Source organism: Pristis pectinata, chromosome 8 (assembly GCF_009764475.1).
Source record: "Pristis pectinata isolate sPriPec2 chromosome 8, sPriPec2.1.pri, whole genome shotgun sequence".
Classification (NCBI taxonomy): domain Eukaryota; kingdom Metazoa; phylum Chordata; class Chondrichthyes; order Rhinopristiformes; family Pristidae; genus Pristis; species Pristis pectinata.
In genome coordinates, this window is record NC_067412.1 from 70,188,131 (window position 1) to 70,204,958 (window position 16,828).

The 16,828-nt window shown below is 39.9% G+C and overlaps 1 protein-coding gene across 8 annotated transcripts in view; it reads right to left on the reverse strand.

Annotated features, from left to right (window-relative positions):
- Positions 1-16,828, reverse strand: part of bcorl1 (BCL6 corepressor-like 1) — a 183,144-nt gene that overhangs the window by 48,789 nt on the left and 117,527 nt on the right. For all 8 annotated transcript variants that reach the window (XM_052020783.1, XM_052020782.1, XM_052020780.1 and 5 more), the window contains one exon: positions 11,388-14,078. In XM_052020783.1, the coding sequence (XP_051876743.1) occupies positions 11,388-14,078 (2,691 nt within the window). The remainder of the gene's footprint in view (positions 1-11,387; positions 14,079-16,828) is intronic.

Genomic DNA, 16,828 nt, shown 5'->3' on the forward strand with positions numbered 1-16,828 from the left:
AAAATAATCATTTAACAAATATGAACATATAAAACATGACTGAGGTAGCACTTTCCTCTCTTCTTATCAATGACTGCAGTTCTTGAAATGGATCATATGTCTACTGAAACAGTGACCCTCAGTAGCAGAGTGAATCAACTAAGAACCCTGCCACCTCTTCATCTCTGATTTCTCAACTTTTCTTTCATTTCACATAGTAACAATGGAAAATCATCTCAATCAAGAATTATGTTTTCTCACCTGGTTAGAAAAGCTAAGAATGGTTTAAAAGAATGAGAGTTAGAAATTCATTTGTCCCAAATTGGAGTACTAAGACCAAGTAGCATTTTGCCTTAACTCTAGTTTAGAAGTTCTCAAAGGATCACAATTTTCAATTTTTCCCCAAACATTTCCATTATTTGGAAAGTGGCATACCCTACAAAAGGCTCCCAATAGAAATGTGTGTAGCTGCTGACACTTTCCCTTCTGTTGTGGCTCATGGGCATCAACGCTGACATGGTTTTACACAGAATACAATGCAGAGAAAGGCAAGAGAGAAGGAGAGTCCAAATTTCATGGACTTCTCATGGAGATAATTCACGAAAGGGATGGGGGAAGGGTGCACAGGTTGTTTAGAACAGCCTAATGTGCCTACCAGGAAGTGGCAGTGTAGCCTACCTCCAACAGCAGCACCCCAAGAAATATGGAATAGTGCACCAGAGGGCATCATGACCTCTCCAGCAATGTGAAGGCAAGACCCAAAACTGGTTACTGACATTATTAGTTTGCACATTATGACCACTTGGACACCAGATCTTGGTCCTGTGCACTCCCCAGCACTCCTCCTATCTTGTCACACTTAACTGTCATCAAGCTCCATTCTCACACTCACTATGGCCAGACTGTGACACCCTTTCCTCCTTAACATTCACTGACAAGGGTCTGCAGATCAGGCTCCTAATCTCCGTGGAATACAAGTATCTTATGCTTTTTCCACATCAATTCCTCCTATTTGGAAGTGTCTGTATAAAAGATTTTATGTGTCTGCTCAATACATTCCAAAGGGAATACAAAGGAAGCATTGCCATGATATTTTTGAATCCTTATTACTGCAGAAATAACAGAGAAGAATCACCTTCCCTACCAACTCTCGAGGTCCATGCATAGCAGGAGGAAAAGCCTGAAAATAATCAGCCAGCAGCTGGTTTGGTGGTGAGTTTGGCATTGTAGCTAAATACCAGCACAATGTGAGCAAAACCTAGGATAGAGACATACTTTCATTAAGGCTGACACCTTGCACAAGTGGGCTGCAGTCAGACAGGAGGGAAAGTCATTCTGCTGTGCTGACTTGTCAGGTGACTTCACACAAAAGTACTGCTCCAAAGGACATCACATGCAGAATATAAGAGGGAAGCAATCAGGGGATGGCATGTGGGATGCACCATGAAATACTTGATCCATAGTCCAGTCTGTCAGATCAAATGTACATGACCAGAAGCATCAAGGAATCCATCTGTTATGTCTTGCAAGAGGTTGTGTGGACCCAAAGAAACTATATCTACAATGAAGGTGATATACACTTCTGTGCAAGCCATCAGTGATGGTTGGACAATGGATTAGATTTCTGCTTCCTTGGAAGTGCAGGCTGAAGCCATTCAAAGTCTTCATGTCACTGTGGAATCCCGGACTGATTAGTTCTGCTAACTGTAAGCTAGCTGCAAATAAATTTGTATCCAGGAGAATAGATCCCTGTTCTGCAGCAACAGAGACATCACACTGCAATCAACAGAGCATAGACTGCTGTTTTGCGGAAAGTGCTCATTGCTGAAGGCAGGGATTTGGGGGCTGTCTTAACTGGAATGCGATCTGGGGCTACAGCAAATCCATACCTGCTGTCTACTCAACCCTTATACACTCCCATAGTATTGAGCAGTTTAAAAATCCTAATCTTCCTCTGGATTTCTCCTGCCACCACAAGCTCTCAGGCAATACACTCTTTTTTACCCATAGCCACCTAATCCAGTTAATAGTCACTTCTGGTCAAAAACAGCAGTTGGCCATTTAGGACAAGAGCTCATCAGTGATGTACAGCACAGATGACTGTTTCCCATATCACAGAAAACAGACAGCTTGCCAATAGCAAGGTGACAACCACAGTAGGAGTGATGCAACATGATGACGTAACAGTAAAGGCTACATGGAAGGAAACCACTAGGGTTTAACTATGCAATAAGTTTTGTTTTATTATTTTGTTAAAGTTGCTCTAGAGCAAAGGGCATTTATGTTTAAATATTAATAAGTCATTTTATTTTTAAACATTTTGTTTAAGTTTGAAATTTCACATGCAACAAAGAAATTCTGCATAACAATGAGTGGCCATGCGTTATCCAAAGCATCAGATTCAGTCTTTGCAACTTGTGAAAAGATCACAGGTCCTTGAAACGAAGGTACTAGGGCATTTGCTTTCATCGTAGTAAAAATAAAGCCATTTGTTCTCTTTGAATGTTGCTCTGTGCAAACTGATGGGAAAGGCAATATTATAGAAGAGTGTAGACAATTAACTAAACTCACTGGAAATGCAAGCTTTTATTCACTGGTCCTGAACAAGGAGGCTTCCAATTGATACGGTCATGCATGGTTTGCACTTTAATAACTCAATGTATTAATGTCAAGGTAGACTCAGCCCTTATGGTGGCAGAAGTAAAGATTACTTGAATCTTGATCTTTTTATTTCATTCACAGAAACATACCATGGTGTCTCATATCCCATTGCAGAGTCTCTTACCATGGGAATGAGATCAATGGTCCACAAGTCATCACAATGGCTTCATTGGGAACACAGAACTTCATTAGCAACACATGTCAATGATGGCAATGCATCTACACTGGTAGGGCTCTTCAATGATCATTTTTAAATCGTGCCTTGATGAGTCTAATGTTCTACTTTAATTTCCCTTACCTGATATGATGCATAGAACTTGAGTGACTGGCTTTCAGGTGCAAGCATGAAATCACAATTCTGAAAAAGGAGGCCCATATTGATTGACTCTTCAAAAGTGTAGCGAGTAACCGCAACATGAAAAGGTTCAGCATCTGCCCATTATGCTTAGCATGGTATTTAACCTAACACTGTAAACATATCTTGCTGACTGTCATTTGCAAAGTTGAATCTGGCTACATGAATATTGAGCCAAATGACCGCAAGACTCTAGGTGTCACAGTTAATTGAAATATTTTAGACATGTAATAGAAGGAACCATTTGCCTTCAGGGGATTGATCCTGTTGGTATAGCAATTCCAGTAGGTGCAATGCACCCACCCTGACTTACTTTGAATAGCTACCACAGAGAAAACCATGGTGGAATAACATAACCTTAAGGCAAATCTTTCCATACATTCCCATTATTTCTGGATTTGTCATTGGATACTTGACACAGAGATTTCATGTCTGGCAACAGAGCCTCACATTAGGCAGAATAAATCTTTGTTCTAGCAATGAGCTCTTCATCAGTATTACATCTTTCAGTAGCTTCTGAAAGTGTGATTTGCAGGAGAAGAATGGAATAACGTGGATTCTTTGTTATTGCCAAGGTCTATTAGCAGCAAATAAAAAATATCCATTTTTGAATTTGAGGGGGAGAAAGCTTTGCTAGTTTTACTTCACCATCTATTTAACCAATTACCTCTTGAAGGAAAAATGAAGCACGTCTCCACATCTACAAGTTGTGCATTGCAGATTCCAACCACATGATGAACAAAAAAGATTTTCCTTGTGTCTCTATTAATTCTGTTTCCGTTTCATTTTTATCTGTGACCTCTAGTTCCAGACCTCTCCACCAAAGGGAACAACCTCCCTCTATCTACTGTTTAGACCCCTCATCGTACTTCTATCAAATGTCCCATCAGCTTTCTTTTTCTCTAAAGAAAACAGTCCCAGTGTCTCTAATCTATCCTTGTATCCCTAATCCCAGTAAACACATTCATAATTCTTTCCTGGACCATCTTTAAAGCTTTCACACACTTCCTACAATATGGCGACCAAAACTGAACACAGTATTCCACTGGTCAGACCAGTGTTTATTAAGAGCATGCTTTTGGCTCATGGTTCTACTAATAAAGCTTGGAAAGCATATACCTTTTTAATTGCTTTCCCATCCTGCCCTATTTCTTTCCATGATTTGTGCAAACATAGCCCTGGTCCCTCTGTTCCTACATCCTTTTCAGAACAGGAACCTTCATTCTATCTTGTCTCTCCTCATTCTTCCTATTAAAATGCCTCACCTCACATTTCACGGCATTAAACTTCATGTTATGCATCTGGCCATTCCACCAACCTGTTCATAACCGGCTGCAATTTATCACTACCCTCTTTGTAGTTTTGTTTCATCCACAAATTTAGATTAAACCATAGAACCATATATTGTGGCTTACACCCACAAATCTAGATTAGTAATATAAATCAAAAAATGCAATGACAGCAACATCAATCTCAAGAGAACATTCCTATTTATTCTCTGCCAGTCCAAAAACAGCCCTCTTTTGTCTGTTACTTAGCTACTTACTATCCATGCTTCTGGTCCCTTTTATGCCAAACACTTCATTTTGCTGGTAAGCCAGCATGTGATATCTTATCAAGAGCCTTCTGGAAGTGTACACATCGACTGCATTACTCTCAACTCCCTCTGTAACAAAAAAAACTATTAACAAATCAATCATAATTTGCCTGTAACAAATCTGTGCTGGTTTGCTTTAATTAATCCATTTTCCTCTATTACTCCTGTCTGGGATCCGTGTTTCTAAAAACTTTTTCACAACAAAGTTTAAAATGACTGGCTCATCATTGGCAAGCTTATTCTTACCCCCTTTCTTGAATAAGGGAATAGCATTTCCAATCTCATGTCCTTTGGCACCACTATATCCAAGGTTCACTGGAAAATTATACTCAATGCTACTATGATTTCCTCCCATACATCCCTCAAAATCCTAGGATGCATCTCATCTGGTCCTGGTGATTACCTATTTTAAGTTCTGCCAATTTTTCTAATATTTCCATGCAATCAATTTTTAACATACACAGCATCTCAACTTTCTCCTCTTTCACTATTACTTTGGAAGTAGCTTCTTCCCTGGTGAAGACAGATGTAAAATACTCATTTGGAACCTTAACAGTGCAAATTCCCATTTTTGTCCTTAATGGGCTCCACTCCTTTATGTACTACCATTTTACTATTTATGGTCCTATAGGATACTTCTGAATTCCCAATTATGTGTGCAGCTGATCTTTCTTATGTGCTCTTTTTCTATCCATTTTTAATTTTCACTTCCTCTCTGATTCTTCTGTAATCAGCCATGCTCTGACAGCATGATGGAGAAGGCTTGATGCGATGTCCAGCCTAATCCTACTTTGATTTCTCTTGTACTTTGTTGGAGATGGTCATTGCTTTGCACTGGAATCGTGTGAATGTTATCTGACTGAATGTTTTTATGTTTTATTGCATATAGGTATTGGCTTCTTTCTATGCTTGTGGCTTGCAAATGGAACTGGACACTGCAAACATCACTGGCAAACATTCCCATTCAAATCGTATGGGTCGGGGCACCGGTCCAGATGGCATACCTGGCTGAGTTCAAAAGACCATCTGTGCAGACCAACTGGCTGGGGTATTTATGGACATATCCAACCTCTCGCTTCTACAGTCTGAGGTTCCCACCTGCTTCAAAAGGGCATCTATTGTACCAGTGCCTAAGAAGAGCATGGTGACCAGCCTCAATGACCACCGTCCGGTAGCACTAACATCAACTGTGATTTAGTGCTTCAAAAGGTTGGTTATGTCACAAATCAAATCCTGCCTCAGAGGTGACCTGCATCCACTCCAATTTGAGTACTGTCACAACAGGTCAACAGCAAATGTGATTTCTCTGACTCTTCACTCTGCTCTGGACCATCTGGACAACAGGAACTCATAAGTCAGGCTTCTGTTCATTGTCTACAGCTGGCTTTCAACACAATCATCCCATCCAAACTCATTATCAAGCTTCAAGACCTGGGCCTCTGTACCTCCCTCTGCAACTGGATGCTCAACTTCCACATCAGCAAACCTCAGTGAGGATTGGTAACAACTCTTACCCCTCACTGATCATCAACACCTCAAGGCTGCGTGCTTAGCCCCCTGTTCTACTCTCTATTCACACATGACTGTGTGGCTAAGCACAGCCCCAATGCCATCTTCAAATTTTCCAACAAGACTACTGTTGTTGGACGAATGACAGGTGGCAATGACCCAGCTTACCAGAGCGAGATAGGACACCTGGTTGAGTGGTGCTGCAACAACAACCTCTCGCTCAATGTCAGCAAAACTAAAGAGCTGATTGTTGACTTCAGAAAGGGGAAGGAGGGTGAACATGCACCAGTCTACATTGGGGGTTTGGTGCTGGAGAGAATCAGCAGCTTTAAATTCCTGGGTGTTAACATATCAGATGTCCTGTCCTAGGCCCAGCACATAGATGCAATCATAAGGAAAGCACACCAGCATCTTTACTTTCTTAGGAGGTTAAGGAAGATTGGCTTGTCACCAAACACTAACAAACTTCTACAAATGTACTGTTGAAAGTATCCTGACGGGTTGCATCAAGCTCTGGTATGGCAATTCAAATGCACTGTAACACAAGGAGCTGCAGAAAGTAGTGGATTCTGCCCAATACATCACAGGCACATTCCTCCCTACCACTGGTAGTATCTACAGGAGGCGCTGCCTCAAGAAGTCAACATCTACTGTAGCTTCAAAGATCCCCACCATCCGGACCATGCCATCTTTTCGCAGCTACTATTGGGCAGGAGGTACAGAAGCCTTAAGTCCCACACCACCAGGTTCAAGAACAGCTACTTCCCTTCAACCATTCAGTTCTTGAACCAACCAGCAAAACCTTAAACACTTCAGTTTGGCAACACTATGACCACTTGGATCACTTTGCACTAAAATGGACTTTGTTTTTTTTGTTCTGATTGTGTTCTTTCTTGTAAATATTGTGTATAATTTATGTTTAAGCTATATTTTTCTTGTGAATGCTGCTTATATGATGCTATGCGCCTGTGATGCTGCTGCAAGTAAGTTTTTCATTACACCTGTGCATATATGTACTTGTGCATATGACAATAAACTGGACTTTGACTTTGATATGATGCAATTATGGTATGCTGAAGATAGTGAATCTAGGACACTACTCAATGAAACCCAAACAGAAATTAACTTCCAGTAACTGAATTGATTGACTGCCAACAACCAAAACCACCTTCTCTTTTGCAAACAAGAAATTAACTTGTGGATAGATTTCCCCTTGAATCCTGTTTTGCAACACTTGTTCAAATGCTACCTTTACATCTACAGTCAGTCTCACCTTACCTCAACCAAGGAATTCAATTCTTTTGTCCAAATTTGGACTAAGGTTGCAATGAGGTCAAGAGCCAATGTACCTGGTGAAACCCAGACTGAGCATTAGTGAGCTGGCTATTAGTGAGTGTATGTAATATTACTGAGTGAACGTTGCTAGAATAACACTGTTTATGGCATCCTTCTGCTGATGACAAATAAAATGATTGGGGGACAATTAACCAGATAGGATTTTACCAGCTTTTTAGAAACTGGAGACATTGATGATCTTCTACATCATCAGATGGCTACCACTGTTATAAATGCACTGGAACAGCTTGGCTAGAAGCACAGCCAGTTCAGCATTATGTTATCTAGTCCCGTAGCATCTACAATATGCAATGCTCTCAACTAATTTGCGATATTAAGTAAAGTGAATCAAATTTGGCTTATTCTAGCTTCTTTGATGACCATGACCTCAGGTGGATACAGAGACTATCTACTTTGCAGTTCTTGCTAAAACGTAGCCAGAAGTACAAGGTAGATAAAGTAATTCTGTTTTGTCTTTGGCACTCACACATTGGGCTCACCATTGTTGAGGATGAGATTTTCCTTAAAGCCTCGCACTCTAATTTACCATTTGACTGTCCACTACCATTCAAGACTGCACGTATCAGGACTGCCAAGTTATGCTCTGATCCATTGGTTGTAGGATCATAGCTTCCTATTACATGATGCTTTTGCCATTTAACACTCATATAATCCTGTACTGCAGCATCACCAATTTGGCACTAAGATACCACCATGCTCTTCCATACTCCTCACTGGTCCAGGGTTGAACTTTAACTTGATAGCAATAATAAAAAAGGGAAGAAAGTGTCAGGACATGAGGTTGCAGATTATGAAGAAATGCCCTTCTCCTGTTATTTATGACATCCATGAAGTGCCATGGGCCCTGTTTTGAGCTACATGAGCCAATCAGAATTTATCTCACAATTCTCAACAAAGGAAGTGGCACACAACAGATTCAAGGGTATCCTTAGGTTAACAATGGAACATTGTCTCTAGAAAGACTATATAATGGTCACTCCTGCCAATTGTATCATGCATAGACGCATTAGCAACCTTTCTGAGGGAGAGTTTCAACCCTACTGTTGGCTCACTCAACACCTGCTACAAATCCTGTCCGTCAGCTATGTCAGTAGTTGTGCTACTTTGAAGCCCCTTACTCAAAATAGATTCTGCACTCTTGTTACTCTCAGGGCTTCTAAGTGTTGTGAAGGAGTGCCGATTAGTCAGCAGAAGGAATAGTGATCAGTTAACTGAAGGAGAATGGTGATAGTGGCAGTCAGCAGGAGTTTACTTGCCCATGGTTAACCTGATGCCTTGAGACTTGATGAACTCCAGAATCCACCCAAAGAATGCACAGGGCCATTCCTTTCCTACATTCTACCACTGCACCTCCACTTCTGGTGGATCTGTCCTGCCAGTGGGAAAAGACATATCCAGGGATTGCGATTGAGCAGTATGGCAAATTGGCCAAAATATATGATTCTGTGAATATGAATATGTCAGGCTGTCGCTTGATTAGTCTGTGAAATGGCGAGGTCTTTGCAAAGTCCACACAAATTACTCAGTCTAGTGTTTCATTTAATCCAGATTATTTAATTATCCTAATTTAAATACCCAGCACCCATGTTAGTCTTTGAATTTGTATTACTGAATCATTAGTCCAACACTCTTAATCATCTGTCCAGTAAACTTAACTACTATGGCATTGCTCAATACAAGGATTCGTACCTCAGGTGCAACACTGTAAAGCTCCAAAAATTGTCCAACAAAATATCAGACACCATACCACTATTATATCCATTTCTTATAACAGCCATTATATGGTTTACAAAATTAATGTCATATCTTGAGCAGTTATGTACTGGAAGCCTGGATGAATAATTTCAAGAAGGATCTTTAAAACCAGAAGACAGTGAAGTTTGCCTGGTGTGGATCAGAATCAACTACACCATCAAGCCTCTTATTCCTTAGTTATGTACACAGTTTTAAGACAAACTTGATCAAGAACAGAAAAAGCACAAGTGTAACTATTTTTTCATCATAAAGACAAATGAGCATTTGCTGTTGACAAATGGCTGAGCTCCTACTTCAACTGTGCATTTTCATACACTGCACAAATTCCTTAGTGGAAAGATGCAAGTTCACCTCATCACATGTGACATTAATTAGTTAAAGGAACAATGTTCTTATGTACTTCCCACTCCAGAGTGGATAAAAAGTCTTTTTACAAAATGGGAATTACAAGATTGGGACAAATCTTCCAATGAATGGAGAACTAAGCATTGGTTGCACACCATATGGAGTAAATTCCTTCTTCTAGCAAGCTGCCAAACACAATCACCTGAGGTGAGATAGGCCCTCAGCTGTCTGATGAGGCCTGTGCAGTTCAGGACTTTTCCATTCACATGACCAGACATGCCCTGAAACAGCCTTAACAATCAAAAGTCCATGCCCCAAGTTTGCCAGCCATGCAGGAGTTTTGGAAGTAGGGAAGTTTCCATTATGATGGAAACCATAAGTTCATTTATGGCTGAGATCCTAGGTTACTGAAAGCAATCTTCAATTCAGAAGTTCTTTGGGTCACTGAACTAGAAGCCCCCCATCCTCCATCAGTTTGCAGAATCTCCCTTAGACAGAAACCATCATCTGTCCTAGGATCTTACCAAGAAAGAGAACCCCAACCATTCCCATACTTTTACCGAGGTGGAGACCTACCAGCATTCAGCAGTTCAGATATGCCGATTCATGCAGGCACTTCTGAATTGTCATTAGCATCCTGTCAATTGATGCATAGGCCTGGAGATTCCACCGAGAACTTGAGCTCTATGGAGAGCTCAGTGTCATGGTGGATGCCCTGGTAAATTGAGGTGAGGCTTGCAGAATATAAGCATACAGATATCTATATCCAATTGCCCACCTCCCAATATGAAAAGCAAATGACAGCAACTACAACTGTAACTGGCAGCAGCTTGTCAGTTGATCTGGCCCATAAAGTTTCCAAACTGAAAGAATATTACAATCTTGTCAATAGCAAATTCCCTGTCTGCAAGTTAGCTGTTATCCTAGTGGGTAGGAATGAAATAGAACAATCAAACAATTACTAATACCTTTTACGTGTACAGATGACATACCAAACCTTACCACCTGACCTTGATTATGACCACATTTTATAAAGTAAATTTGACTATCCTAAATGTGATAATGAACTAAGAATAAAATTACTATCAATGCTGTCAAAGGCTTATTTATCCCCTGATACACACTGTAGTTAATTCTTACCACCTGACCTTGATTAACAACTAACATTCTTTTATAACCATGTATTATGTATGATACAGAACTTTGATTTCATCATCTTAAATCACTACTATCACAATCACCACTACCTCGTATTTCTATTGTTCACCTCAAAATACTCTCTCACACAAAGCATGTTTCAATGCACGGACACCCTGTTCAATTTAAAAAGACACAATATGAAAGTTCTTTACAACTATAATCATGTTCATCTAAATCCCAGTGATTAAGCAGGGTCATATATTGTGCTACTGCAGCATTTCGCTTTCAAAACACAGGGTAAATGGATAAAGATTTTAACCATTGTTCAACTTTGGATTTATAGGCAAGATGTTTAACTTACTGAACACTAATATTGTCTGTTATTTAATTGATTTTAAATTCCCAAATCACTCTACACATCTGAAAATAACTTACTATCTAATAAATAGCTGTAGATACACATGTTACAAACGTACATTGCATAAAATTGTTTTATTGGCTAATATAAATTAAAATGAACCAATCATCTTGAAGAGTATTTATATACGTCACTGATCAGAAAAATTCTTCTGAGAAAACAGAGCTAGATCACACAGCTTTGATCGACATTGCTTACTGAACATTATAGTAGTTAAATTGAAAGAAAATTGAACCTAATGCAAGGGAAAAATGTTAAAATTCATAATTTACCTGAATGGTCTGCTCTTCTCGATTTAACCTGTTGGAACTCACAATATCTTCCTTCTTAGTGCATTTGAACTTCTCTCCCACACAGCTAGATGGGTTTGCATTGCACCTAACTGAATTAGGTCCTTTGCATTTAGAAACTGGATTCATCACTGAACCATCCTTTTCTTTGGTAACAGTACGTTTGACTGGTCCAGCAGTACAACGTTCTTTTTCATTACACATACCTTTAGTCATTGATTGATCTGCATCTGTAGATAATATGGAGGATGTTGTACTTCCACTCGCTAACTCCTGTATGGCCACTACCTCTAAATTCCTGTCACTTTGCAATTCTGCAACAGGAAGATCTTTATGATTATGGCTCTGATTAATGAAAGGCTGCTTGCTTAATGGCAAAGAAGTAATTACTCCTTGTATTTCTAGTTCTTTATTATGAACTTTTTCATCATCACCCACACCGCCTGTTGAATTTTTACAACTTTCATTGGCAACTCCTTTATTAGCTTTACCCATTTTGTCCATCTTGATTGTGGAAAGTGTATTCTGTTGATCTTTCTGACCACTTTTATTTTGGTTTTCAGAAGGTAAATGGCTTAAGTCAACTATATTTGCACAATTGGAGGCTGGCTGGTTCAAATCTTTGGAAGGAACTCCTTCCTTACTTATTGCATTTGGGCTGAATGATTTAGGGCTCTCCTTTTTATTTTCAACTGCAAACAGCTCCAAAGCCGTGTTCTGAACTATTGACTCCAAGTTGGACAATGGTGACCCCATTGTCTGCAGCTGGTCTTCCTTCATCTTTTCTGCATGGATTTTATGAGGGGTCCACACAGCCCCTAAATGATGTGGGCTTTGGAACAAAGTATATTCTCCTCTGGAAGATGATACACCATAAGGAATTCCTTGAGTTAGTGATAGTTGTGGTGCTGAACAGCTCCCATTAGTTAATAATGGTGAATGGTGAAACGGAGTTTTATCCTTACCAAGTGATAGATGGTTAACGGGAATGCTACCTCCAATGAGGAACGGAGGAGGGTATGATGCTACTTCACTAGAGGAAGATACAAAACAATTGTGTGAATGATTACTACTTTCCTTTACAATGTGATCTTCATGTGCATCATTTTTGGGCTCCCCATTTTTTTTGCCATTGGGAAGTGCCAACTGGCTGTCTCCTTGGTAAACAATAGAAATTGGTTCTTGCTTAGCAGCACCCTTGGGATCTCCATTAACAATCTGTAACATAGATGCAGGTATAGCGTTAGCCACGCCAACAAAAGTCCGCGGATTTCGGTTCACCGAACTACTGGAACTTTTTACCCATGACACAGTTGGATTCGATGGCTGAAATGTTAAAGGAGCAACTGGTTTCTTTTGCAGAGTAGCCCCATTTCTTATAGTATCAGGAAAAACCATAAACGGAGGTGTTAATCCGAAGCTTCCTTTAATACTGCTGGTATTGTAGCCACTTTGAGGTATTCGTGGGGAAACGCCATCACTTTTAGAGTGCAAAAGAGAAAATGACCTATCCCCTTTAACAGGAGTTAACACCGGCATAGGTGGTGTTTTCCTCAGCTCGGGTAAAGAATTCTGCTTAACCCCTATACCATAACAGCTTGATTTTGCTGACAAATCAAGAGGCAGATCATGGGATCCCTCTGGATATATCTGCTTCTCAAGTTGAGGTGGAGATCTGAATACCATGAATGGAGGTTGTGAGTTTTCTGACAGCCCAAGTGAAGGTTGATGAGTAGGGCTGCGGGCAGCAATTTTGGGTAACTGGCTGTTTGAATTCTTCCGTGACAAAGATAATTCACTGCCCAGGTTGAAAAAAATGTGAGGAGATGGTGATGAAGTATGAGATGGAGAAATTAAAAACTGCTGCTTCTGAGGTGGCTCCGAATGGGCTTTTGTTTTCACAAGAAGGGAGTGAGAATAATCAGCAGCATGTTTGGCTTTAGGTTCTGAAGTCAAGGGTCTGCTGAGAGTCAATGGATGAGAATATGAATGCTGATCAGGTGCGAGATTAGGGCTGCCAGCTTTACTTTGTGAAAATGATGATACAGTCTGCACCCCTGTAACACCTATAGTTGTTGAAAGGGAAAGTGCAATATGAGGATGGCTTAAGCTTGGCGCTGGTAAGTACATCAAACGTGGACCCTGATTAAACACTGGTGAAAAATAAGGTTGACCCACTTTGTGTAAATTCTGAGATGCTGATAAACAAGGTTTGTACAAGTTTAATGAACTCAGTGCATTAAAAGGGTGGTGACCCCCTGATGTAGCACTGTCTAATTGTGGATCAATCCAGGGAATCCCTTTATATGAAGCTTCACTCCCAGAAGTCAATTTTTCTTTTACGGTCTTTCCCGGTTCCCCAGCATTATCCTGAGTGCAAGTGGTTTTTGACTGAGGTTGTTGTGCTTTCCGATTCATACCCACAATCTCCAAATTTTTCATTTTGTTATCTCCATTTTCTGGCATTTCCCCATGCACCAATTTACTTTCCACATTGGCAATCCTGTCAGTCTTTAATTGGGCATCTGAAGTGGTCATGAGGGCGACCTCCTCTTCTTTTGGAACAGATCTTTCAGAGTCATTATCCTTGCAATTTTGAAGTCCCTCCTGCAACAAGTTACTTTCAAGCCCCTCGACTTGTTGGACACCATTGCTCATTCGTTCAGTCACCACCTAAAAGATATGGCAATCAACAGAAATTTCAATAAGACTATTTTTTCATTAAAAACTAGCACTACCTTATATTACTACTGGGTTTTTTAAAATCTATACTTTAATTCATGACTTAATTAAGAACAGTTTTGAAGTTTGAGAGGTAAAACAAAAAGCCTCATTGAGATTCATATATTACTTATACTTTGTGCTTAAGAAGGCTTATTTTCATCCTCCTAAAGGTACCGACTCTTCTGTGTGGTTTAAATATACTTCATCACCCATTGAGTACCTCTGAGGTGCCTATTTCTCATCTTTGAGCCTAGCTCGTAGGCCTTAAAATGAAATTCTTTGGAAACAAGTCTGCCATCACACCCACATTTACTGTCTTTCCATAAATATCTTTAAAACGCAACAGTGGTCTGAACGGAATTACTTTTGCTTGGCCAGTTACCTCAGAGGATATTAATGACTCTGTAATAACTCTCATGCAAGGCCAAGGAAGATTTTAACTCCAGACTGCACCAACATAAACTCTGCTTTCTGCTTGAACTTGGAAGGCTGTGCCAGCTGCCTAATAGGAAGATGCAAGATTTTAAAAAGTGTGAGCTACACTAAGGAAGTCTTCAAGAGTAAGGTACATCGAATGGAGCCTGAAACATCTCACAGTCAAGGATGGGGGCGGAAACTCTCTGCTTGAGGAGATCCGATGTTTCATAGGGTGCCCAGAGGAATATTTGAGCCGCTTGTTACCCTGGATCCATGTCTCCATAATGGAGTGATAGGAAAACCACAAAGACTTCTTCACACAAACCTCAGCTGAGAACTGCATCTCTATGTTATCACTGGAGCCCAATATAAAGGAGTAACCTGCCAGCTAATTGAGGCTTACCTATTTGTCTCCTCAACCCAATAGATTAAATTTCAACCCAGTTGCAGGAAAGATATAGCAGCCTTTTTACTGTCCTTCCAACCAGGCAGAGCTACAATAGTTCATGAAGCGAGAACAACAATATGGAACTGGGTTCTTGTGGAGGTCACTCCAAGCGGGGATACCGACTTCATTTCTCTGCAGAGAGACTGATAAACCATTTTGGTTTCTAGCAGTCGCCATGCTTATATTTTTCTGCTGATAGTTCACAAAATAACACATTTACTGAATCTAGTTTTACAACTTGCCATGATGTGGTTTGTACTCACCTTTTGGTTGCTAATCTAGTGCCATAATTACAAAATACTTCAATCCACTGGGTTAATAACTACATAGGGCAGCACACTTGAGCCAAATCCAATCCTCACTAGATGTCTACATAACTGCAGTTTATAGTGAGAACAAGACCTCCCAGTGTGTATGATTTATCACTGCACTGTTCATGCTAATACCCACTAGGCTATTAAAAGCTCAGGAAAAAGGTTTTCTACAATATACCTTTGAGGCAGAATATAGAACGTCATTGATCTCTATTAAGTAGACCACACATTTTTGAAATGGCACATTAATGGCATTTGTGTGCATGTGTGTTTGTGAAAGTGAGATATTCCCTAAAATCATATTTTGCAGCAAACAATATAAAATTAAAAGTAACATTTATATAAAAACATATTACAAAACAAAAACAGCTGTCTTAGGCATTCTTCAAAACAAAGGTAGACCTGCAATTTGCATATGAGATCCATTTTTTTTAAAAAATGCTTGACATTTAGCTGTAACTTTAATGGAGTAAATTGTCCCAGAGCAATTCATGCAAATGGGATCAATCAAAATTTGACACTGAATCACAAAGTAGTAAGAATAAAATGTATCATAGAGGAGGGAATACAAAAAGGAAATTCCATAATTTAGATCTAGGCTTGTGAAGGCACAGCTGTCAACAATGGAATGATGGAGAATGACAATGCACAAGAGGCCAGAATTGGTGGAAAACAAACAGCTGGTTAGGTTGTCAGGCCACATGAGATTAGGATGGCGTGAACCCATAGAGGTATTTGAACATGAGGGAATTGTAAATTAAAGGCATTTCCAGACGTAAGGACATAAAGTCAATGCGAACAAATGTGATGGGTCAGAGGTAATGGGTAAGTGAGTTCATTTGAGTAAGGATATAGCTGACTGATGAAATTACTGAGCTCAAGTTCCTGGGCAGTAATAGATAGGAAGGCGGCCAGGGGAACATTTGAATAGTCCAGTCCAAGGTTACAAAAGAATGGATAAGGCATAGTGCAGCAGATGAATGCCAATTAGTAACCAAGTTCCCTGGTTTTATTTCTAAAATTTCTCAAATTAGCATAAAAACACTGCAGCTTACCCATTGTTGCACTTCCCCATTCTCTTTTCCATTCTGGCTTTCTTGTATATGCAGAAAGTAGATCTCTATATTCCTTAACAGAACTCATTATTTAGACTGTCTTATTCTGTTACAACAAACTCTCTGTTCAACAACCCTCAGACTCCATCCCCTTCCTCGCTACCAACTTATGCTTAATTTAAATTTTCTCCAATTCAGCCACATAGCATCTTTACTGATATAGTGAAGCCAATATAAAAGTTAAGCCCATCTGCCTAGGGAGCTTTCTTCTGCTTTATAACTTCTCCTAATGGATTAGACAGCTGAAACTCCTAGCTCTGCACCATCTTTCAGGTTACACATTGATCCATCTGGTCTATACCTCACATCATTTCTGCTACTGGGCGTAATTATGGAAAGTATTACCTTTGAAATCTTGCATTTTAATCAAAATGCATTTTACTCCAATTCCATAAATAGTCTCCA